Below are 25,806 nucleotides of genomic sequence, written 5' to 3'. Positions count from 1 at the left end.
CATTACAAAGCTGTGAGTTCAATACTGAATTACAAGTACACTTTATTACACAAAAACAAAGTTGCTCAATGTCTTCTCAATATTCCAACGAAGAACGATACGGCTCACGGAACTGAGATTTAATCGGTGGAATAATAGGCCAACAGCTTTCATTTTAAGGGCCAAAACCCATACATTAAGCTGCAACAAAAAACTATTTTCCAGAAAACAAAACACTCTGATAATTGTGAAATGGTCCCAAGGGTTGTGGCGAGTGTGTGTCGCTATGCGCTCCACACACACACACGCCGGGATCGGCTCATTGGCTAACCTGGAGGCACTGCAGATATCACAAACATTACACTATTGTTGTCATAATGCCGTCCTCGAAAAAGCAATGCTCGTTAATCCAACTGTTTGTTTAGCTCATCAAGATATGGCTGTCTGCCAAGTGGCGGAAAATACACACCGAGCAAAGGAACTTAACCCCTGTGAGGGCGCAATCCCAAACAGTCAAGACGCCAATAAATCACAAAAAGGGCCAACGACAAAAGGGGGTCATTGGACATGCAGTACAGCCACAATCCAACCAGGTTTAGGCTGCATTCACACATAGCGTTTGCAGTTCCCGCACGTTTTTCCGTGCGGAAGACCGTGCAGGACGAAAACGTTAATGTTTTTTAATCCTCACGGATGCCGCTCTTTTGTGGCTACTAAATAGCCGCGAACGTGTGGAATCTGACGGATTATCGCGCTTGCACTATTTCGGGGCATCACTTGTTCTGCCCAATGAAGGGGATCCTGCTAGACCCCGAAACGTCGCATTGAGTGCATCACGTTATGCTGATCATACTTCAATAAAAAAACGTATTTGACTTGCTATTGGAATGCTGGCGTCTATATATTTTGTTTGCACTATTTCGGGGGCCGCACATTTTTGACCCCCCAATGGTGTGGACGATACACATTGAAGTGCATTGTTTTTTGTGTTTAGAGCAGCTCTGCGCGTATCTGTACAGCCGAATACGCACAGAGAGCCGCTCAGGTGTGAATAGAGCCTTAGGATTCCATGCTGGCCGGCTCTTCCCCAAGCACTCCAAGTTTTCATTTCAAGCCTATGGAGAGAGGTGCATTATAGACGACATTGAGAATCTAAATGTCATCTTAAAAGGAGAACTATGAGGTGAATGCTTTTCACTCACCTCATAGTTCTAGCCGACCTGTGACAATGAGACTGTCACAGGTCGGCTCAGTAGATCGGGAGGTGAGCGAACACATACCGGCGTTCGCTCACCTCTCGATCCTGTCACGGCTCTCGGCCGTGACAGGGGAGGGGCTGGATTCCCCCTGCTCCGATCTGCCAGCGCTGACTGGCGGAATGGACAGGGAAGGGCGGGTACAGCTGGCTCTGCCTCTAGATAGGTCTACAGCTGGCTCTGTTGTTCTGTTGTACAGAACTACTATATATTGTGTGTATAGCCTCTAGTGATCCCCTCCTACTACTTGATTACGCTAATGGTGGAAGAAACTGTAATGCAATTGTATGTTATACTGATTGTGCATCATGTGCTATTTTATTGTCTTATTGTAATTTGGAAAATTAATAAAATACTCAAGAGTTAGATAGGCAGAGCCAGCTGTCAGTCACGCAGCTGGGCGGATCCCGGCACAATTGTCGGGATCCGCTTCAGCTGCGACGTCTTAGTATACCGCGAGCAGCAGCTCGGGGTATACCGAGCCTAGGGTGAAGGGATGATGCTAGTTTGTGTCCTCCTGTTACCCTAACAAGAACTACGGGGAAAAGCCTTAACCCCATAGTTCTCCTTTAAAGCATTAGTTAGAACTGATCTGAGGTGTGAAGGTGCATGAATTGGGACTCATCTAAAGTCAGATTCTGCAGGAATTCGGGCTGAAATGAATGAGTTTAACTTGCCATAAGCAGTGCAACTATGAATGCAAAAATTTAAAACAAAACAAAATGACTATGGTGCGCGGTTGTTCACTGGCACGCCGGTTGTTCAATGCTTGTAAATTGTTAATGTGGAAAAGGTTGCCGGCCCCTGTCTTAAAGTATATACAACGTCAATAAAAGAAAAGCACTGGAAAGTTTTTTTTTCTTTTTGTTTTTTTTATAGCCTACAAAAGGTCTAATTAAATTTATTTTCTTAAATAAATAACTTTTTACATGCATTTCATTCTGTGGTCAATTCCATGCCTATCCAGTCTCCAGACCAGGGGTTCTCACACTTTCTAAGCAAAGGGTCAGTTTAGTGTCCTTCAGATCTTAGGGGGGCTGGGCTATAGCCAATAAGAGAATAAGAGTAGAAAACACACAGGCGTCTTTGGGAGTGAACAATGCTATGTGGTTGGTGAGCTGTGGGAGTGTGTTGGTTTCAGTGGAAGGAATAGTGCCCCATTGTTTGTATCAGTGAGGGAAATAGTGCCCCATCATTCATGTAAGTGGAAGAACAGTGCTCCATTGTTAGGGTCAATTAAAGAATAAGTGCTCCATGACTGGTGCAAGTAGAAGAAATGGTGCACCATCATTGGTGTCTGTAGATTGCGCCTTAAACACCAGTAAGATCAGAAACAGCCTATCCATTCTCTAGAGACCGGTGACAATCACTGAGAACGAAGCCTATTCATTCACTAGAGACCGGTGACATCACTGAGAATGGGGGTCTCTCCATTCCCTGGAAACCAGTGACATCGCTGAGAATGTAGCCTATCAATTGACTAGACACCGTTGGCATCACTGAGAATGCAGTCTATCCATTCACTAGAAACCGGTGGCATCACTGAGAATGTAGACTATCCATTCACTAGAGACCGGGGGACATCACTGATAATGCAGCCTATCCATTCACTAGAAACCGGTGATATCACTGAGAATGTATCCTATCCATTCACTAGAGACCGGTGACATCACTGATAATGCAGCCTATCCATTCTCTAGAGACCGGTGACAATCACTGAGAACGAAGCCTATTCATTCACTAGAGATCGGTGACATCACTGAGAATGGAGTCTCTCCATTCCCTGGAAACCAGTGACATCGCTGAGAATGTAGCCTATCAATTGACCAGGCACCGTTGGCATCACTGAGAATGCAGCCTATCCATTCACTAGAGACCAGTGACATCACTGAGAATGCAGACTATCCATTCACTAGAGACCAGTGACATCACTGAGAATGCAGACTATCCATTCACTAGATACCGGTGACATCACTGAGAATGTAGCTCATCAAATTAATAAAAATACAGTGACATCACTGAAAATACTAAATTTGAAGGGCCTACGTAGAATCGCTCTGTACCCAAACTAAATCCCATTACATAAGAAGAAAATTACATTACAATGTTCCCAGCGATGATTAATGTCATGTATTGAGCACAGATCCCATATATGGGGAACACATTGCCATCACCTAATTAGACAACTGTTGGGCGATCAAAGAAACCGATGTGTAATTAGTACAAATAACACCAAAAAATGCAGAGCAAGTAGGACAAATATGGTCTGGAAATGTAGCAGGAGAAGAAGGGAGAGCTTTGGAGGTGGTGGGGAAGAGGCAGGCACAGCGTAGGAGGTATTCCCAGCTCTGCCTTCCCAGAGTCAGAGTGTATGCGTATTGCTATTAAGAAACACCATCTCTTAGTCTTCATTAAATTCTATTTTATATTGCTTCACGGTCTTGATAACTGCACGGCAATGATCAGAGTGAATTATCCTATTCACTATGGCACCATGAAACATCAGAGGTGTGCATAGGTATTATTTCCAACATAAGACAACCTGTTGGCCATGCAATACATTCAGAAGTCTTGTCAAAGAGCGAGCAGAACAACAGCCTGCTATTAGCCAAAAATTAGGGATGCACCGATACTAGTATCGGTACCGAGTACTTGGGCGAGTACTCATACTCGCCCAAATGTTCCAATACCTTCACCGATACTGGAACTTCCCGTCAGAGGAAGATTTCCTCTGACCAGCAGTGCCATAGGGGACCATGGAGCCAGCTTCCTGTGCGATCAGGAAGCTGGGTGGTGAGTAATGACCCGCCTCCGGATTGGCCAGGAAGACAGATTCCTGGCCCATCAGAATCGAGCCGGCTCCTTGGTGATTGGCTGGGACGCTGGCTTTCCAGCTAATCAGCATGGAGCCGGCTTCCTGGCCAATAAGGAAGGTGGGTCATTACTCACCGCCCGGCTTCCTGATTGGCTGGGAAGCCGGTTTCCCGGCCAAGCTCAATCAAGCGGGTGAGTCAGCTTCTCGGGCAATCAGATTGCCCGGGAAGCTGGCTCCATGGCAGCAGAAACACTAGTATCGGTACTCGGTATCGACGAGTACCGAAAGCAAAGTATCGGCACTCGTATTAGATACCGAAAAAACGGTCTCTGTGCATTCCTACCAAAAACAAATCCTTTCTGGGTCTCTCTGATTTAGCTTCACTTTTGTCAGTGGAGTGCTACAAAAGGTCAAAAGACTAAAATTTCTGCTTAGCCAAGGGGTAGGCAACCTTGGCACTCCAGCTGTGGTGAAACTACACATCCCCTCATTCATATGCCTCTGGGAGTCATGCATGCGGCTGTCAGATTCCTGCAATTCCTCATGGGACTTGTACTTTCACAGCAGCTAGACTGCAGAAGTAGCCCACAACTGGCTTGGCCAGCTCTGTGATCCAATTCATCTGAGATAGAAGCACCACTGCTTCATAGTCCATTCACAATTTTATTCCTATATAAGGTCACAGAAGCTAAATTGAAAATCCAACATGTTTTGGCCCAATATCACCCCCTTCATCAGGGCTGTGATACTGTATATACATGGGACGACTCAGTGGCAGCATCACCACAACGGAATATTTGGGAGATAAAAAACAGGAAAGTTCCCGGGGGTAGAACGCAGCAGCACATTCGTTGGGCGATGTTGGGCCCACAAAACACATTGGCTTGCTCATATAGAATAGGAGGAGAGAACAGGGCTACGGAGAAATGAGCTTATCAGTCTGCTGCTTCTCCTTTCATGTCCAGTCACAGACTGCAGGAGGAATAGGATCCCTATGTGTTACTGAAATCAAGTCTCCTGCCCTGCCAGATAGGACTATGCTGTGGCAAGGGCTGTGTAAATCTAAACCTGGATGGGCAGGAACATATATCATTGGGCAGGTAAATGGGTCCTGTTATGTGTATTTTATGTCTTTATTTTTTAGCAGTTTGCCTTTATGTTCAGCTTTAAAGAAGAACTCTGGGTAAGGAGAAAACAAAAAAACGTACCCTTTGTATAGGGGGGCTCAAATAAAGCAGATATACCTCACCTGATCCTTGTTCCTGTAACAGTCAGCGCTCATCTTTCACCCCTTACATTCTGCTATGAAATGCCCCTTTGCATCCTCCGGTCTAGGTCAATGGACCTGCGTAAGACGTGATGACGTCAGCAGTCCAAAGACCACCGGAGTGAAGGGGGGAATGGATGTAGGGGCCCGGTTTAGAAGTCTGGAGGAAGCCAGCTGGACCAAGAATCAAATGAGTATATCTACTTTCCTTCAGCCCCCTAGACAAAATGAGCACTTAACCCTTGTAGTGCCAAGGTAGCCCCATTGCAACGGTAAGTTTTTTTTTTTGTTCTCCTTTAACTACATAAGCCGCCATTGGTGTCATCCACTGAAACGGTAGTTCCCTGGCGGCCATGCTTAACCTTATAATTCAGAGCTAGGTCCCTGTTCCAGAACAAGATTGCAAAATAAGAAGTTCTGACTTCACTGCCTCCATGCATGTTCCAAGTAGGCGACCGAAAATGCATTGGAGTCAGGGGGGGAGCGTGACTACCAGGCAGTTAGCATTTCCTGTTGAGCTAACAAATGGTTCCCTCTTTTTTTAATACAGGGCACCAAAGCCACAGTTCATCTCTCTCTAAACACGGCACATAAAATGTGGCTTTCACATGCATACATTTCTGACTCCGTTTGATAATAACGTAGCCTTACATAATAAATCCGTGAAATAATGCCGCCAATAAAGTGGGATGGCAAATTCTGGAATTCATGTTGAGCATTAACCTCCCACTATACAGTAGTGAAAGCCGTTCCAGAGCAGTAAATAATGGCAGCTTATCGTTCGGCAGTACAGAGACGCCGCGAGACGCCCTAGCAACATTGTTCCCGTCCGCTTGGCGTTGCTCTTGGGAAAACAGATTGTAGAATTTACGGAACGGCCGCATAAAGCGCACAGACTGTGGCAGCGCTGATAAAAAACCCAGAAGAACACGCACCGCATTTGTCACTCGGCTAGTAGAGGAAAACACTTCATCTTCGTCTTGTCTCCATGGTCATCGCTCGTGTTACTTATTATTATATTGTACTACGTATTTCTAAAGGCACAGAGATTCTGCTCCCTGGCTGCTTTGCTTCATCTCAGCAAGTTATTAAAATTAAAGGCAAACGCAAAGACACGAATCCTCTGTGTATAGCCGAGCGGTTGCAATCATCGGTGACATAAGAGAAGGCCGGTCAGAATGAAGATCGCTGAACACTCAAAGGAAACTATGATGTCCTTGTTACAATGTTATTTAAAAGGGTTTGTAAAGCTTCCAGCAGCTTTGTTAAAAAAAAAAAAAAGAAGAAAAAAAAAAGAAGAAGAGGTCCCAACACAATTTCCAAATCATTGTGGAATCCCCCCAGAGGACCAAGTGCACGGTGCGTTTGGACCCGTTCTGTTCACTGCTGTTGTTGCTGAGCTAGTGTAGTCAACAACATGCTACCCTAGTTACCCCCAACGATGTTCGACCATGCTGCTTGTCAGGAGACAAATGTTTAATCAAGTGTGAGCGGTAGCGGTATTTTCTGGCAGCAGACGCACGCTGGAGTAGAGCACCATTATTTGCCACAGCAGGGAGAGGGGGCTTTCAGCCCAATGTTCAGAGTGAACACACACCCACAGGATTGTCAGCAGCAATAAAAGAGCATAGCCCTACCTACTGTCTCAGCTGATCCTGGCTGAACTCGCCCGTCACAGCGGATCAACACTACCACTACAACGTGCACGTTCACAGCAGACTATTAATGCACACAAGACAGAAGGGGAGGTGGCTAGAGTGCGGTGCTGTAGCTTCCCCAAAGGAACCCTCATAAATTGGGCTTCAGTCTGGGGTGAAGCTGAAAGACAGCAGAGACAGAAAAAAAGGATGCGCTTTTAATCACCAATGTGGCCACCGATCGCAAAGGGATCAAGCGCTCCAGGCACTTGGTCCTCTGGGGGATTCCACAAGAATTTGGACATTTTAAGTCTTTAAAGCATTTCTCATTTACAACTCGGAAGATTTCAACATAGGTTTTAATGGGTGTCCTTTAACTTTAAACAAGCTTTAAGTAGATGTGAAGCTCACTGAAGTCTACTAAAGCCCTCTCTAGCAGCTTGATGGTTTCCTGATGGTGACAATAGTGGGCCATGCCTGCATAACTGTGATAAAATGGCCACTCCATGTCTCTATGTGACAGGGTGACAACACAGAAACAGGAACCATACCGCACTCCTTACCGGGATTCCCACTTGATGAAGATGGGTGCTCGAAATGACTGCGGATGGCGCCGTCACACATGAACAGTAGAAAAATGTCACCAGCACACCATGAGTTGAAAAAGCAAAATATTTTATTGCCAGTAGCTGTATCTCATTGGCAAGCGCTTTCGGGGCCTCGCAGGGTCCCCTTCATCAGGCTTAGATGAAGGGGACCCTGCGAGGCCCCGAAAGCGCTTGCCAATGAGATACAGCTATTGGCAATCAAATATTTTGCTTTTTCAACTCATGGTGTGCTGGTGAAATTTTTCTACTGTTCAAGGGTGACAACACAAGCACAACTGGGCGACAGTGCTGTCGTTCTATAATAGATGGGCCTGGACAAGGACTTTCATAGCAGGATCACAAGGTCATTTTTTAATAAACTCTGTAAATCTAAACAGAGTTGAAGCCGATTTTTGCAGGTTAAATTGTACATGATATCTTATTGATTGGGTTTACATGTTGGGGTTCCTGGGAACAAAAATGAATATGTATGCATCCAGCCGTGGATGTTCCTTAAAACAGAAGCCAGCTTCACACCCAGAAACAAACCCACAGATTTACTTTAAAGCAAACCAACTATAGGAATCAAACCAAGCAAAAGTGCCCAGACAACTGGAGAACAGGTACCCTCCATTGGTGAAAGGTAATGCTTTGTGAGATCCACACCACTGTGCTGCATGACAGGTCTGCCCTCAAAGAAGCCACCACTGCTGACCTCCTGGCAATGCTAGTTGCCTGGATGTTAGATTACAGAATTGGCTTTGATACTTTCCGAGTCATTGACCTGGAACAAATGTGAAGATCGGGAAACAGAGGTATCATACAGGTTCCAGTTAAGTGACTTCGAAATTACCAAAGTACTGAAGCAAGAAAGTCAGTAATGGCAGCCTACATGGATTCCTTGTGATCAGTTTCCTTTAAAGCAGAGGTGGACAAATCAATTTGGTATTCTGGAGCCAGTCTATCCCATTCATTTGTTTTTTTAGGCTCCATTGACAACAACTAGATGAAACCTGAAAAGTAGGTGCCAGCTGGAATGTGTAAGGAGCATTGGCTACCTAGCTCCTGAGATTTGTCCAGCTTTGTTTTAAAGTGAACTTTAGGTGCTCTACCCATACAGGACCAAGCAACAGGTTCACTTTAATGCTGTCCCACCAACTGCACATACCCACCATCCCTTCTCTCCTTCACCATTCCGATTGGTCGCCATGAGCAAGGCAGGGTTAGCACTGCATAAGTGCTAAGTTATGATCCTGGAGCTCACGCAGGGTTAGGGTTCTCTGCCCACCACCATGTGACAGTGTTGGGCTCCTAAGCAGCTAATAACCAACTACCATCACAGGAGAAGAAGGAAATTGAGTCACATGAGCCACACCACCCGGAAGTACTGGGTGGTTATATTTGTTCCCGGCAGCCAAAAGAAACAGCATAAATATTAAGAGAAGGAGAGCATGTGTTCCAGTTGGGGACTCGATTAAAGAGACCCTGTTGGCTCTGTTAGGGTAAACGATAGTATTATTTTACCTTTATTACCAAGGGATTAAAAGGTCACTGGATAAATCTAGGGATACACCCCTAACTGAATTAAAATCAGTCTGCTTTACAGTGGATCCAAAAATGACATTACAGACGCAGGTTTTGCCAACCCTCCGGTGTCTATTACGCCAACAATTTCTTCCTCGGCTTCTGTGCATAGTGCTGAGTAATACAAAACCGAGTTCATTATCAGCGAGAGCTCGTTCCTCCCCTGCACCAGCTGGATGAGTACTCTGTGCAGCCATGTGGTCCTGTAGGGCAGAGCCCCGGGAGACACTGCAGTGGGAGGGGAAGAAGACTCAGAACTTTAAGTTAAAAATAAAGATTGTAATTATAATTACACCACAGTTCAGCTTGTCTTTGCTAAACCCGACTCTGAAACTGGTAATGTCAAGGACATAATGGCTACTGGCCTGATTTTCACACAAGCTGAGCTTTGTATGCAGAATGCATACATTTTTAAAGTGGAACGTTCATCCAAACTCAAGAAAATAACAGCTTAGAAAGTCTATTATGCATGAGTGATGCACACAGATGTCTCCTTTACTCAGTCTTTCCTCTGGCCCAGGGGTAACTAAACTCGGCCCTCCAGCTGTGGTGAATCTCGTCCAATCCCATCCTGCATCTGCCTGTGGAAGTCATGCCTGTGGCTGTCAAAGTCTTGCAATGCCTCATGGGACTTTCACGACAGCTGGAGGGCCAAAGTTTGGATACCCATGCTCTATCCTGTTACGTCTGTGAATTGACATTCCCAGCATCGATTAGCTGCTAGACAATGGATTTCCGGTGCCGTGTGAAAGTCAAAAAATGACCAGGATCTCAGGACCCCATCACACACTTTCTGTGCAATGATGACATCATCTACGGCAGAGGTGGGCAACTCCGGCCCTCCAGCTGGGCTTTAACTACAAATCTCACATGCCTCTACCTCTGGGAGTCATACCTGTAACTATCCGTTTTGCAATGCCTCATGGGTCTGGTTGTTTCACAACTGCCTGAGGGGGCCGGAGTTGCCCAAACCTGATCTACAGCCTGGCCACAATCCAGTTAGAGGCATGTTACTGGTAACGCTTACTCAAAGATGGCACCGCAGGCATGCAGGACAGAGTGCTTCAAATTCTCAAAGAGATGGCCAGTGCAAACCGTAGGCAGTAGCAAAGGCTGATAGTCAGAACAGGCACAGACAAACGAATCCTAAATAGAGTCCAAATTCCAGACAGGTAGAAAGAGCACAGATGTATAACAAGAGATAACATGCCAAATAAATAGCCCAATCAATACACAGGAATAATACAGGGCACTTACAGCAGTCAAAGTCTTATAGACCTCTACCCAGGGAATGAGCACACAGACAAACCCAGGGTTAGGCAACCTCAGCATTCCAGCTATGCTGAAGCCACAAAATCCCATCACTACCTCTTGGAGTCCTGCCTGTGGCTGTCAGTCTTGCAATGCCTCATGGGACTTGTAGTTCCACACATCTGAAGTGGCAAGGTTGCCTATCCTGGGAATGACCTGTTGAAGAGGAACAGGCTGAATGCCCAGCAGTCTCTTCAACCCTTTCGCTGCCACCGACATAAGGCTAACGGCAGAACACAGCTGTTTCCGGCTGGCCAGCTCAGTAAGCCTTTCATCGGTGGCTTTCACCCTTCTGCTATAAGCTCATGGTATTATGAACTTATATCAGAAGGGTCGTTGTCCCCTCGATGGTCCCCTGTAAAATAACAGCTATTAAACTAAAAAATTCAGGTGCCACCGTTGGCCGCCAGCACCTGGCAGCTTTTCCTGCCCTCTCCATGTTTCTCCGCAGAGCCCCGCTGCTCTCACCCACCTGTATGGACTGAGGCAGCGGGGAACTGAGCAGAAAATTACAGCTGAAGCCGGTGTTGGGGGGGAAATCGAGGAGGGAGCCGCTTATCAGGATGGCCGAGCGGCAGGAGACAGCGAGCGGCGAGGAGAGAGCAGCGACGCGGTCATCCTGTCAGTTTCGGGATGACAGCGTCTCTGTGAGTGACCAAGCGGAGGCTCGATAAATATGTGACATGTACTGATCCTCTGTATGCAGCAAACCTTGGACTGATCAGCTGATCACTCCAATGTTTGTAAACAACTGGGGACACAGAGTACTATATGTCTCCAGTTATGAATGAACAGGAAGTGCTTTACATCACTTCCTGTTCATTCATGAGTATCTGAATGGGGAGAAGCACTCATTACAGAGGCTTCTACCCATTGATAACTGGATGATAGAAAAATATACTAATCGCCATTTTGTAAATGAATGGGAAGCCTCTGTGCTGAGGCTGCAGAAAAAGAGATTAAGGACTCTGTGTCCTCACTCAATTTCTTTTTCTATTTCAAAAGGGAAATGTCAGGGGTCTGTCTAGACCCTGATATTTCCCCGAAGCGCGCGCCCCCCCCCGAAAAAAAATAATTAGAAAATAAATATAAAAATAATAAAAAATAAATAATGAAATAAGGCACAAACTCCCCCCACATACACATTATACACTTGCTACAGTCTGCACCATATTGTGGTGTACGGCATGCACATGTGCTGCATTGTTAGAACTCATCACCATGCTTGATTTTTTTATTTTCAAAATAAGATTAACTGTGTGGCAGCGCATGGCAAAGAGTTGTGACATGCTGTGTTCCGATTAAAGGTACGCCTGTATCATTTTAATCACAACACAAACACCAACATAGTAGACAAACGATTTTTAAACACAAGTCGCTTATTTACAGGTTTTCCGTTTTGTTTTTTTTTTACAGTTTTGCAAAAAGGCGCAATTTAAAATGTACAAATATTTGTTATTGTTTAACTCAATAAAGTTTTATCTTTTAGATTTAGTTGTAAAAGTATTTTTTTTGTGCACCGATACAGATTTTAGTGTGTTTTTATCATTTTAATTATGTATTTTGTATCGGTTTATTATTGATTTGACAAACATTTTTGCAGGACCTACAAACTTAGTAGCACCATCTATTTCTTCTACCGGGCCTGTGCTTCCAGAAAATGTATGCTTTGGGGGGGGGGGGCTTTTACAAACACTAGCAACGCAGCAATAGATAATCAAAACAATGGGAAAAATTGCAAAAATGGCCAGCTGAGGTGTAAAGCGTTTGAGGGCTTGGGAGGGAAAGGGTTAAACACTTCCTTGATTAGAGCCGGGATCGGAGAACTGTGCTGCTGTACTGAGCAAGGACAATCGGAAAACACGAGAAGCCGATCATTAGAAGTATATAGTAATTGCAAAGAACTTGCGCTAATGGAAGTAATAAAAATAATAAAATATGTATCAAAGTTAAAATGGATAAAAATAAATTGTTCTAGAAGGGTAAGGGAAGCTGATGAACAAAAGGCACTTAGCCCCTATTAGGATGTGTTATTTCAAAACGTACAGCGTTAGCCGTCCTTCAGATGTGAATATAAGAACTCAGACGTTGAGATCAGGATTTAACAAGTGCTATTAAAAATTTTATAATTAATAAAACATTCAGTGAAGGGGTGTATCTCAAAATATTCAATGTGAATCGGTTATGTGAACAAATAAAGTTCATAAAATAGATAATGTATAAATGTATCTAATAAAATGTGATAGGCTGTGAATATATGTATCATGTGTAAGTGATTCTTGTTAATAAATAGTGAATGGACAAACAATGTGTACCACTTAAATTAAATAAAACAAAATTAAACTTTTTTCGATGTATGTGTGAATAGTCCAAATCTTTTGTAGTTTTTTTAAAGTCAAAACGAAAGTGTCCAACGAAAATAAAAAAAAAACGAAGAAAAAATAGTGAAGAAAAAATGAAGACAAAAATAAAGAACAAAATGTAGAAAAAAATGTAGAAAAAATGCAGCAAAAATCCCCTCAAGGGAATGCACTCACCAGATCCGAAGATGTTAAACACATTTATTTCATCAAGGTAGGTCTGCAGCTCCGTCTTTAATTTCCACGCTCGATCAGGCTTCAGGGAAGGGATGGCATTAACCTGCCATCCCTTGAGAACGTCTGTGTGACGAAACGCGTCAGGGGCGGGCCTATTCTCACGTCATTTGATCCAGTCGAATAGGAACCACGCCTTAAGTGACCAGCCGGCTTTTTTAAACATATTTTAGCGCTCTTTTTAAACTTGTATGCGGTATGACTATAATAAACCTGGGTTTTACTACGCTATGAGCGTATGTCTTATTTTGATTATTATATGATTGGATATCCCACCGGAGGGACCCCTAAAATACGAGGATATTCCGTTTAAACATCACGGGTAAAACGGGAGACCTTTCCTTCCCTGAAGCCTGATCGAGCGTGGAAATTAAAGACGGAGCTGCAGACTTACCTTGATGAAATAAATGTGTTTAACATCTTCGGATCTGGTGAGTGCATTCCCTTGAGGGGATTTTCGCTGCATTTTTTCTACATTTTTTTCTACATTTTGTTCTTTATTTTTGTCTTCATTTTTTCTTCACTATTTTTTCTTCGTTTTTTTTGGATTTTCGTTGGACACATTATTGCACTGAATTTTCACTGTCGAAGTGTCTTACATTTATGGATTTCTAAAGACTTTAAAAAAACTAAAAAAGATTTGGACTATTCACACATACATCGAAAAAAGTTTAATTTTGTTTTATTTTATTTAAGTGGTACACATTGTTTGTCCATTCACTATTTATTAACAAGAATCACTTACACATGATACATATATTCACAGCCTATCACATTTTATTAGATAAATTTATACATTGTCTATTTTATGAACTTTATTTGTTCACATAACCGATTCACATTGAATATTTTGAGATACACCCCTTCACTGAATGTTTTATTAATTATTAATTATTAATTTTTTAATAGCACTTGTTAAATCCTGATCTCAACGTCCTGATCTCAACGTCTGAGTTCTTATATTCACATCTGAAGGACGGCTAGCGCTGATCATTAGAAGTAGCCACAAAGAAGCTTTTTCTAATTAAGATATTGGCCTTTTTTCAACTTCAAGTGTTATCTCCAGCCAATTGTTTTTCCAGTTCTGCATAGAGTGGGAAAGGATGATCGGTCAACGAGTACTGGTCTCTATGGTCCCTATGTAGGACATTAGGGATGCACCAATAACGGTATTTTGGTATTGAGTACCGATAAAAAAAATTTCGGTACTCGCCGATACTGAATACCGAGAACCGGAAGTCCCATTCAGGAAGCCAGGCGGCGTGTAATGACTCGCCACCCGGCTTCCCAATTAGCAGGGAATCCGTCCCTATGCTTCTCGTCACTAAGTGACGAGAAATCATGGAACCGGCTTTCTGGCCAATCAGGCCTGCTGTGTAATGACGCGGCGCCAGCTTCCTGATTGGCCGTGAAGCCGGCTCCATGCTCCCTCATCATGAGGTGACGAGGGAGCATAAAGCCGGCTTCCCGACCAATCAGGAAGCCGGGCGCCGCGTCATTACACGGTGCCTTGTTTCCTAAATTGGCCAGCTTCCGACCAATCAGGAAGTACTCGCCCAAATACTCTGCACCGGCACCAATACTTGTATCGGTATCGGTGCATCCCTATAGGACGCTATAGCACAGTTCATATTTTGCTAACCATCAGCACAGTACAAGTTGGGGTCTGAATGGTTTCCATATGTACAGCACTTCAAACTTTGCTTTTCCTCGATGCCTCTGGTCTCTGGTGCATATCATGTGACCAATGCCAAGGCGCTGGAACTGACCTAGTCACTGACCAGGAACAATGGCCTCAATTTTTCAGAAGGATCAGCTATGGCATGTCCCTCGTCTCCTTCACGATAGGTTTCCCTTTAACAGCAGACTCCGGCAAATATAAACAGTGCTGGGACATTTATCAGAAGGATTTGCATTCATTAAACTAAAATTATCCCTGGAAGTCGCCGTTAATGTGGTGATGTCACCCGTTCCACATGTTTGCAGGAACACACGGATTATAAAATATTAAATTATAATAAGGTGCAGCGACGGACCGTGCCAGGACGCAGGCCAAGTCTCATGGCAGCTGCGCCCACGTGAAATCCTTGTGTCTGTTTAATGTTACGCAACGAATAATTAATTATGGGAACAACCTTTCCTCCACTTTATCATCTGCACCCCGGCCTGCCACAGCGCACAGCTATGCGAATCACCTCTTCACACAACTGCAATTTAGGTTTCCAAGGTCCCAAAACACAAACAAATATTTACGAGGGAGGCATTGGGACATTAAAGAGGCTGGGCATCATCGGGAACAGGACATACTCCCTCAATGTCCTTTTTATTTAGAGGCGGAGTAAGGGAAGGGCTGGGCTATAAATGGAATTCTATTATATGTTTGCAGGATATTTATATACAAATGTAATCAGCTTGAGGGAGAAGTACGGTTTTAAAATAAATTAAGCTCAATTAATATATTCAGGTACATCAAGCAAGACTGCATAATGAGCTTTCACATATTGCAACAGTTGTGTATGCAGTTTTATTCCGAAGTAAACTTTATGTTTGTAACACTGCATTTGTGTATTTTATTTTAAATTTAAGGATGGGGTTTTTTTAATCCGATTAATCGAAAAAAATCAACAACAAAAAATCAAAAAAAAAAAAAATCGGCCAACTAATGGATTAGAGGGGCATATCCCTGGAGAGGCACACAGAGGATCATCAAAACATCATCAATCATCCTGCCTGATTATTAGGGCTGCAGCTAATGATTATTTTTATAAATCGATTAGTTGGCCTTTTTTCGATTAATCGGATAAAAGAAGTTAAATAAATACCACCCTTAATTTAAAATAAAATACACAAATGCATTGTTACAGACAAAGTTTTAGTTCAGAAAAAAATTGCATTCACAATTTTTTGCAATCACATTACACTGGAACGCTCAGCATTGTGGTACCATGTATTCCAGTGCGGGCGATCACACTGTCGGTGGGAAACGAGTTTGGGGTGCCATTGAAGTGAATGGCACTGCAACGCACCACCTGCAGCAGAATTTGTCAGGCCGAAAATGACTCTCCCACCTTTTATAATTTAAAAAAAAAATTGTATTGCAAGCACATGGCGCTGGAATAGCTTCAGCCCGGGAATGACAGCTGCCGGTGGCAAGATTCTACAGACGACAGCTGAATGTAAATACAGCAGGTAGTGGGCGGGTGCAACAGCCTGCCTGCTATTGGCCATTTCAAATTAAATAGCAGGCTGGCTATTGCACCCGCCCACTGCTTGCTGTGCCCTCCTCCCAGCATGGAGTAGAGAGCTAGGGGATCCAACCTACTAATCGATAATGAGAATAGTTGACAACCATTCTCATAATCGATTAGTCAGTTGCAGCCCTGCTGATAATTGGTTTCTAATGCCCAGTAAAGACATTTGCAGTCACAGGGAGCTATGTGTATGGACTGATAATCAATAACCTCCGTATCATTTCGAATGTGTGTACTTCCCAGACCAGCTAATGCATGATCTGCAGAGAGGAGATATAAGCATGCCTATTTAAAGGGCCAGCCTCTTCTGCCCAATATCCATGTGTGCACAGCAGAACCCCACGGAGGGTGAGAAGTTTAAAAGGTCCATTAAACATTGTTTGAAAGCTTGCTTACTGTTTAAAAGACTGCAGGGACACTTTCTTCCATATACCACCAGACAGCCTGCAGCTTATTAACCCAGCACCGCCACTTTCACCCACCACCACATTGATAACATTGTCAGGCTATAATGTCAACCCACCACCACCACCATATTTCTGGGCAACACTGCAAGTCATATCATATACTGTCGGGTTATAATGCCGCCTATAGCAGGATTGGCCACTAGCATAAAAACAATACTATATGACTTCCTGTGTCCCTCATTGAACTCAAAGAAAAGGATTTTCACAGTTTTTCGGCTCCTCTCCTGGATTGAAATTGCTTACTCTGATTTCACTGCACACTGTGAGCTTCTCACAATGTGCATTAGAAGCTGCAGCTAGTCAGATAGAGCCGCCTAATTTCCTGGCTCCTCATCCAGCTCTTTCCTCCCCAACCTGACTGTCCCTGACCTGCCTCTTCCATTCCTGAGATTTCAGTTCTTTCAATCATGGAGGCTCAGCATCTCATGTGGACAATACCTAGGGCAGTCTGCATGCAAAAGAAGCCACCCATCAAAGTATTTTGAGATTTGCATAACTCCTCCCAAGATCCAGCCAACTGCTTGTTTTGGACTGAGGGCTCTTGAGAGAGGTACTGAGGAAGGGTGCTGCAATGTTTTCAGGAAGCCAAGTATAGCACCCTGCTGACCCCTTTCACCAGCAATAATCTTCCTGCATCACATACAGAAGCACAGGGACCTAGTGATAACATCGATGGGTCTAAAATAAAAGGTATGTAATACAAATGGAAAGGTGTTATTTAAAAATGGAATTAGCATGTTGATGAGGGAGGGGCCAGGGAAGGTTTAATCTATAAGCCTATTAAACCTCTGCCATAATAATTGATTGTCTATCTGTTCAGCTTTAAAATGTGTAATAAACTTCCCCGTAACCTCACAGAGACAAAGGGATTTATTTAAAAATCTGTTTTATAAGAGTTTATTCAGAGCTCTTACAATGCCAATGCAAAAGTATTCACACCCTGCTGGCTTTAGAAGGTGTGGACTGGCATTGTATGCTGTTCCAGGTCAAGCAGGATTGGCGGGCACTGCAGTTCACAAACTGATGTGGAGCAACAACATGACTTCCTAATAACTCTAAAGCTCCTTTCATGGCTTTGTGTGTTTTGCCTGGAGTTCCGTCTTAAGCTCGGGGAGACGGGAACAATCAGACTAAAAACTTAAAGACAAACATGACAACTATTACAGGAATTCCCATGTCAACAACTTGGAGAGATTAAGACGCGAGGAGAAAAACAGATCAAGCCTGGTGCAGCCAGCAGTGCCAAGCGGGGACATTGAAGCCCGAGGTCAAGATGACAGAGGATCTCGCTAAATGAATCCAGGCCCGCACCGCGCGGGACACGCAAACAAGGAACAGAACGCCGTCCGCGTTATTGCAAACTCATGCTGCAAGCCTTTGTGTCTCTCTAATGCAGTTTTATTGCTCACCAGAGACAAGAACTTAGGGAGGTGCACTTCAGTTCTATTGGGAAATATAGCTGCCAAGTGGCAAAACAGCAACCATTTGAAAGTACAAAAGCAGCAAAAGACGCCAGGAAATAGACACCGCGACTCTCTCAATGTGTTATATAAAAAAAAAGATGAAGAACGAAATGGCCACTAAGCTGGCTGTATGTCGCTTGAATTTCAGTCAAGTCCTACTGACTGGGTATGGGCAGGTATGGAATACTTTCCATTTATTATTAAATAATAAAAAATAATAATAATTATATCAACATCATTATGTACAGGATTTATACCCGGATCAGCCATGACATTACGACTAGGGATGCACCTAAATTTCGGCCGCCGAAACATATCGACCGAAAATGGCACTTTTGGCAGAATACCGAAAGTGACATCTTTCGGCAGAAATTGTGGGGCATCACTGGTTTCTCTCCTCCCCACTGGGCTGCCTCTGGCACAGCGCCGCATCCAGCGGGGAGGAGGGAAACTGTCACAGGAGGACGAGCAGTGTCGGGGGAGGAGAGCGCTGTGAGCAGCCGGCATCTCTCCTCCCGCACCGCTCTGCGTCCTGTGACAGATTAGGAGAGCGGTGGTATGGAGGTGGAGACAGTTATCATTGCTGTCACAGGAGGCTGAGCTCTCCTCCCTCACCGCCCCGCTCAGCTTCCTGCGATAGATTAGGAGAGCAGCGGTGTGGGGGCGGAGACAGCTGTCACAGGAGCCTGAGCTCTCCTCCCTCACCGCCCCGCTCAGCTTCCGGCGATAGATTAGAAGAGCAGCGGTGTCGTGGCGGAGACAGCCGTCAGCGGAGACCGTGCCGACGGTCAGCTGTCAGAGGAGATCGAGCTCTCCTCCGCGCACCGCCCTCTCAGCCTTCTCTGACAACGTGTCAGGATGGAAAGCGGGTACAAGCACTCAGTGATTGATGAGTGTTTGTAAATAATTGAGAACATAGCATGTTTACGATGTTCCCATTATAAATGAATGGGAAGGGATCTACATCACTTCCTGTTCATTCATAGATTGTGGACATGGTAAACATACTATCTCCATAAGTTAGGAATGAACAGGAATACTTAGTATAGAGGATTCCTGTTCATTGATAACAGGGGCAGCAGAAAGAGATTCAGGACTCTGTGATCTCAACCTCTTTTTCTATTTTAAAAAGGGAAATATCAGGGGTCTGTTTAGGCCCCCAATATTTCCCAGAAGCCCCCAACAGTAAAGTTAAAAAGCAAAAAAAATATTTAATAGAAATAAAATATAATTTTTTTTAAAGGTTTATAAAAAACAATATATACAATAATACAATATTTTTAAAAATGTGAAAAGGTTAGAAGGGGGAAAAAAAAACAGCATCTTCGGTTTGACATTTTATTCCGGTTTCTAAAATTTAATTTCCGTTTACCTTTAATTATGACCACTGCCAGGAGAGGTGAATGATATCAATTATCTTGTTACAATGTCACCTGGAAGTGGGTGGAATATATTAGGCATCAAGTGAACATTTTGTCTCTGAAGATGATGTGTTGGAAGCAGAAAAAAAATGGCCACGTGTAAGTTAATGAGGAACCTTGACAAGGACCAAATTGTGATGGCTGGACAACTGGGTCAGAGCAACTCTAAGGGCCTGTTCACATGATATCAGGTCCTGATCAGGTGCGGATCTGCAGACGCGGTGCTACTGATGCAGTGCGTTCCAGTTAAAAAAATATATTTTTTTTTGGCAGGAGTGGGGCTGTCAGTATGTTAGCTGCAGTGCAGTGCTTTTCTGACGCGTTTTTGACGCGTTTTCGGTCCGTTTCCTGACCGGACAAAATGTGACATGCAATATTTTTTCTGTCGTAACCTGAACGGACTGCGCACGTGAGAACTGTAGCCCATAAAACACATAGGGATACATTGGGATGCATTTTTAGTGCAGGAGCGTACGGATCAGGTCAGCACAGAAAACGGACGTCGTGTGAACAGGACTTTGAACTGCAGCATTTGTGGGATGTTCCCGGTCTGCAGTGGTCAGGACCGACCACAAACGGCCCAAGGAAGGAAAACCGGTGAACCAAGGGAGAGGGTCATGGGTGGCCAGGGCTCATTGATGCACGGGCAAGTTTAGCCCGGGTAGTCAGATTCAATAGAAGAGCTACTGTAGTTCAAAGTATAGCAAGTTACTAATGGGGAAACTATCAGCTGCAGGGCGCCTACAGGCAATACTGATGACTAGTCCTTCCCCCCTTTCTGTACCAACTTCCACAGTTCAGATCCTCTGACTTCAGCCTGCATGCAAGCTTTTCCTGCATTAGCAATTCCATGATTCTGTAGCCTGCCATCATTTTGTTGACATCAGCGACTATATCCAGCCTGTTAATACACAGGAATCGCTATGTAATACATGAAAGCTTGGTAGCGGTGTGCTTGATCTCGGCTGATCCAAGGACAGCTGTGCGAAGAGACAAACCCGGCGTCTCGGCAGCCAGAAAAAGCTGCACAAAATCGAACTTCTCCCTTTCTAATGTGCTTCATAAGCTATGCTTTTGCGGCTTTGATCTGCGCTCATCTGGTGGGTCTGGTGAAAGTCATGGCGTTTATTCACAATTATTCAAATGGTAAAACATTTTAAACTAGTTAAGGAAACTTCAAAAAGAACTTTTTGTTTCTGCGTAGTCACTGAAAAAGTTTCACAAACCTACATTGGACCAAAAACATGGAACTTCCGAGGACGTTGAAGGGCAATTAACGGCCAAAGTGGTAGCAACCAAAGCTATTCACAGAAACATAGCCGTGACTATATCAGACTAGGAGATGAAGATTTTAAGGGTTAGTTCATCATTTCACAAAAAATGAAAAGGTGAATCAAGTCACAACACCCTCCTCACTCCAAACTGGAAGAAAGACGGCTCAGAAGACATTTTCATTGGCTAGAATTGGCTAATTTTTTGCTAAAACGTGAACTAACCCGTTAAAGCAGGGGTGAGCAATTCATTTTCTCAAGGGGCCATATGAGTAACTGGGACTGTTGTGGAGGGCCTAACCAACAGGTTGAACTACTTTTTTCAACCGCATTGTGGGGCGGGAGGTGCGTTTGGGGTGCCATTCAAATGAATGGCAACACAACGCACCTGCTGCCCTAACACACGGTAGGTGTGTTGCACCATTCCGTGCGATTAATGCACAGCATAGGTGTGAATGGGCCCTGAATGACGCCTTATTGTTTCTACATAGTATGTGGCACACACCTTATTTTCTTTTTATATGCCAGAGATGGGAGACTCGGAAGGTGGAACAGGGTGCAGGAGATAACTGAAAAAGATACTCTACCATACTCATGTAATGCTGGAGCGGGGGGAACACATTTGACGTCACTGCTCAGCGGTCCTAGCAACCAATGACTGCATAGGAGGACCTCTGACGTCATTGGGTGCTGACACACTATCGGTCCTAGCAAGGAAACATAAAAAGACCGCACACCGATCGCCAACCTGCACTGGGCTATAGCTTGCAATGGATGCACCAGCCTTGTCACTCACTGTGTGTTGCCTGATGAAGGGACCATGTTCGGTCCCGAAACTTTGCTTTTACACTGTGCCACCATGTCTGTATAACATCTGTATAAAAGAGGTGTTCAGCACATTGGACCTTGGAGTGCGGGTGACTTCTTTTGGACATTTCCAGCCTTGGAGGCTGGCACATCCACTGTCAGCCATCCATAACTGGGCGCAGGTTGGCGACCGGCCCGTGTTTGGACTGCAGGCTGGACAGGGACAGACAAAAGGGCCAGATACAGCCCAAGGGATGTAAAATATTCAGGTATGCTTTAAAAGTAACCTGTTCGCAATTTTTAGTAAGGATGATATTAAGCTCCAACCTCCACACCCTTTGAGTCACCCCTTAAGTTAAACTTCATTATTTATATATAAATATAGGGAGATATACATACATACAGTGTATCTAGATAGATATATTAGATAGATAGATTAGATAAAATAGATTAGATAGATAGATTAGATAGATAGATTAGATAGATTATATAGATAGACTGTATGTATGTATGTATGTATGTATGTAGATGGCTGCTTCTTACTATTCAAATCCTCCCTTCAGTAATGCTGAATTCTAGGTCCAGCAGTGATCTTCCAGTGCTGTGGGGGTTAACAGCAATAGCTGCAACTGAAGGGCTCTCGTCATTCGCCCTCCCCTCGCCTATTCGCAAAATGACTTGTAATATTTTCACAGAATGTAAATTGTTCTGTGAATGGAGGAGGGGAGCTTGAGTGGCAAGATTTGCCCTCGTCCATTCACAGAACGTCTTGCATTTTGTGAAACTAATACATGGGGTTTTGTGAACAGACGAGTGGGAAGGGAGGTTGGCAGAGAGGAGGGCGAGTGACAGAAACCCTTCACAGTCACAGCACTGCTGTTAACCCCCGAAGCCGCGGAATATCACTACTGGATCTAGAATAATTTCTCTATCTAGGATCTGGCATCACTGAAGGGAAGATTGGTATAGTAAGCAGCAGCCATCTACATGCTGATTATACACTACAATACAGGTAAAATGATGTGACTTGGTGTCATGGAAGACCTTGTTCACCGAGACTGATGCTGAAGGACAGCCGGGTTTGACACACATGCCTCATCCACAGGTCATCCAGCTGCCACCACCATGGCATATCTCCTCCAGCCACAGCAGTAATGGGGTTAACTTGTCCGCACCTACCTAAAAGCTACATATCAGTCCTGTGCAGCCTGATCCTAGATCCAGCTGAAGATCTTCCGTTAGAAGAGATGGAAGATCGATGAGACCATCTAAAAAATTTGGTGCATAGGCTGAAGTAAGAGCAGCAGGACCCCGTTACCCCTCACTTTACATAAGCATAACAAATCCTGGCTGCACACTTACCAGTCTCTTCAAAGAAGTATCCATTTCTGGACATCGCTGCCGGGGGACTCTCTGCGGGAGAGGAACAAAAACAATGGTCAATGCAACATTCTTTCCATTAATGTTGAAACTTTTTTTCTGCAAGAATGTCAATAGAAAACTGGCAGTAAGACAATGCAGGGCATGAAATATGACCATCCACACAGGTGTCCACATACATCCCACGCACTCATTTATAGCTGACGTTTAAAACTGCTTATATTTTGCCTTCCCTGGTTCCTCCCCCCTCATCAACCTGCTAATGACATTTTCAAATAAAACCTATCTTCATTATGTTTTTATTTTAGACCTAGTGACATCATCACTGGGTTCCTATGCTTCTCTATCCAATGCAGGCAGATCATGGCTGGTGGAAGGGGCCGGCAGGGTGCTGTATATATCTTACTAAAAACATTGCAGCACCCTGCCTTGGTACTCCCCTAATGATGTATGTATGTATGTATGCATGCATGTTGATTTAAGCAATGGGCTGGCTCCTGGGAGGAGTTATGCAAATATATACCTATATACCTTGTGCGTACCTCTAACACCCAGGGCTTCATCTCCAGCCATTCCCGCTTTAGTTTGCAAATTTGTGAGGAGGAGCCGTCAGTCTGACAGCCAGGTCCCACTCTGTAGTTCTAGAGCACAGACAGCCGTTCCAGAGAGTGTGAAGCCTGCAAAGTGTTTGCAGGTTTCGTTCATGAATATGGTACAATGTATTTTAATTTGTTCTTTTACATGAAGATCAATGCAGAGTCCTTTGAAACAGGAACATAACCAATCTTTGAGCAACCTTACAACTATTAGGACAGGTTCACACCATTTTCCGGACCAGATCTGGTCTGGGAAAATGGTGTGAACCTGCCCGCATTTCCTGTGCATTCCAGACCAGACAAAACGAGACCTGCAGTATTTTTCTGGTATGGGACAGACTGCGCTGGTGTGAACAGATGCCAGAAATAGCATAGGGATACATTAGGAGGCATTTTGGGTCCGAAAACAATCTGGTCTGGTCTGGAGATGATCTGGATGTGGTGTGAATGGGCCCTTTAAAAAAAAAAATGTTTAACAACCGTCATTTGTGTGGAAGGTACAATCAGAATTTAATGTAAACAATTATGGGTCATGTACACGAATGCCTGTGGTGGGTACAACCAAAATTCCAGCGTATATACCCCCCCCATGGAGCCACAGGTGGTGCATATAGCCCCGCATAGAAGACATCCACTGGAGTCTACGTTGTCCCTCCACAGACGGCCTTGTGCATGAGGCCAAATTATTTACATTAAGTTCTGAGTGTCCTCCGCACACAAATGACAGTTCATAGTAGGAGTGCCAGGCTGTTTTATCACTTCAGAAGAGGAAGGAGGTGGTAATTCCTCCTTACCATCTTGTCTTGAATTGTATTGTGATTGTAATGTCTTCCTTTTATTGTAAATCGCTGCACAAACTGTTGGCGCTATATAAATCCTGTATAATAATAATCCGAGTTAACTAATAGCAGTACTTTAAAAAAAAAATGGACACTAACAATTAAATAAATGGACACTAACAATTGTCCAGTGAATATATAAACATGGAACACAAGCACAAAAGTGATTTTAACGTATGCCACTCGCTAGAAGAGGGACCCAAAACAGGAAGGACACGATGCATAACTTGAATGAAAAGTTCTAAATTCCCCAAATCACTAGAGGCCCCTCAACATAACCAGCCTGACCACCAAGCCAAACACACTGGCCAGATCCAGAGGTAGAAGTTCCAGAGGAACAAGAAGCCCTTCGTGACGGCTTACCTCCGAAATATACCTCTAAACGTCCCAAGCTGAAGAAGACCGCCAGGATTTAAAAAGGAGAATTATGAGGCGAGTGATTTTCACTCGGCCTCATAATCTGAGCCGACCTGTGACAATAAAACTGTCCCAGGTCGGCTCAGTAGATCGCGAAGTGAGCGAACACATACCGGCGCTCGCTCACTTCTCGATCTATCCGTGCCGTGACCGTCACTCACGGCACCCTGCAGGGATTCCCCCCCTCCCCTGCCCGATCCTCCAGCGCTGACTGGCGGAACGGACAGGGGAGGGGGCGGGTACAGCTGGCTCTGCCTCTAGATAGGCAGAGCCAGCTGTCAGTCACGCAGCTGGGCGGATCCAGACAGGATTGTCTGGATCAGTTCCAACAGCAGCGTCTCAGTATACCGCGAGCTGTAGCTCGTGATATACTGAGCTTTGGGTCAGGGGAGGACGCTAGTTTGTGTCCTGTTACCCTTAGGAGAACTATGGGGAAAAGCCCTGACCACATAGTTCTCCTTTAAGCCTTAAACACATCAGTGGTCAAACTGAATACACTGCCAGTTTGGACAGCGAAACATCATATAAAGTATGTCAAAAAGCATATAAATTATTCAGGGTATCTGCCTTTTCTGCTCGGGGCTCTGGGCTTTACGGCTTTGCTCGCGTGTGGTCTGCCGAAAGGGCGTCCTTCATACTGGGGTTTTGCTTGCAGCTCTTGGCTTAATATGATTCAAAGGTTTGCCATCAATGGAAGATTTTGAAGGACCTACTACATGGATTTTAAAAGGTTTTAAGTGCCTGTGTAAGGACGCACTTTTCTTATCTGGTCTAAAGGGTACTTAGAACCATGAAAGCCATTAGTTGGTGTTCACTTCTTGTTCGAATTGTTTTCTGTAAATCAGTGTCCTAACACCCCCTTCC

At 44.3% G+C, this 25,806-nt stretch overlaps 1 protein-coding gene across 3 annotated transcripts in view; it reads right to left on the bottom strand.

Moving 5' to 3' along the window:
• SLC4A11 (solute carrier family 4 member 11) overlaps positions 1-25,806 on the bottom strand; it is a 159,541-nt gene that overhangs the window by 71,236 nt on the left and 62,499 nt on the right. For all 3 annotated transcript variants that reach the window (XM_018560904.1, XM_018560906.1, XM_018560905.1), the window contains exon 2: positions 23,073-23,123. In XM_018560904.1, the coding sequence (XP_018416406.1) occupies positions 23,073-23,123 (51 nt within the window). The remainder of the gene's footprint in view (positions 1-23,072; positions 23,124-25,806) is intronic.

This window comes from Nanorana parkeri, unplaced genomic scaffold (assembly GCF_000935625.1).
Source record: "Nanorana parkeri isolate BGI_ZX_2015 unplaced genomic scaffold, ASM93562v1 scaffold486, whole genome shotgun sequence".
NCBI classification, from domain to species: Eukaryota; Metazoa; Chordata; class Amphibia; order Anura; family Dicroglossidae; genus Nanorana; species Nanorana parkeri.
This window is presented reverse-complemented; position numbering and strand designations above follow the sequence as displayed.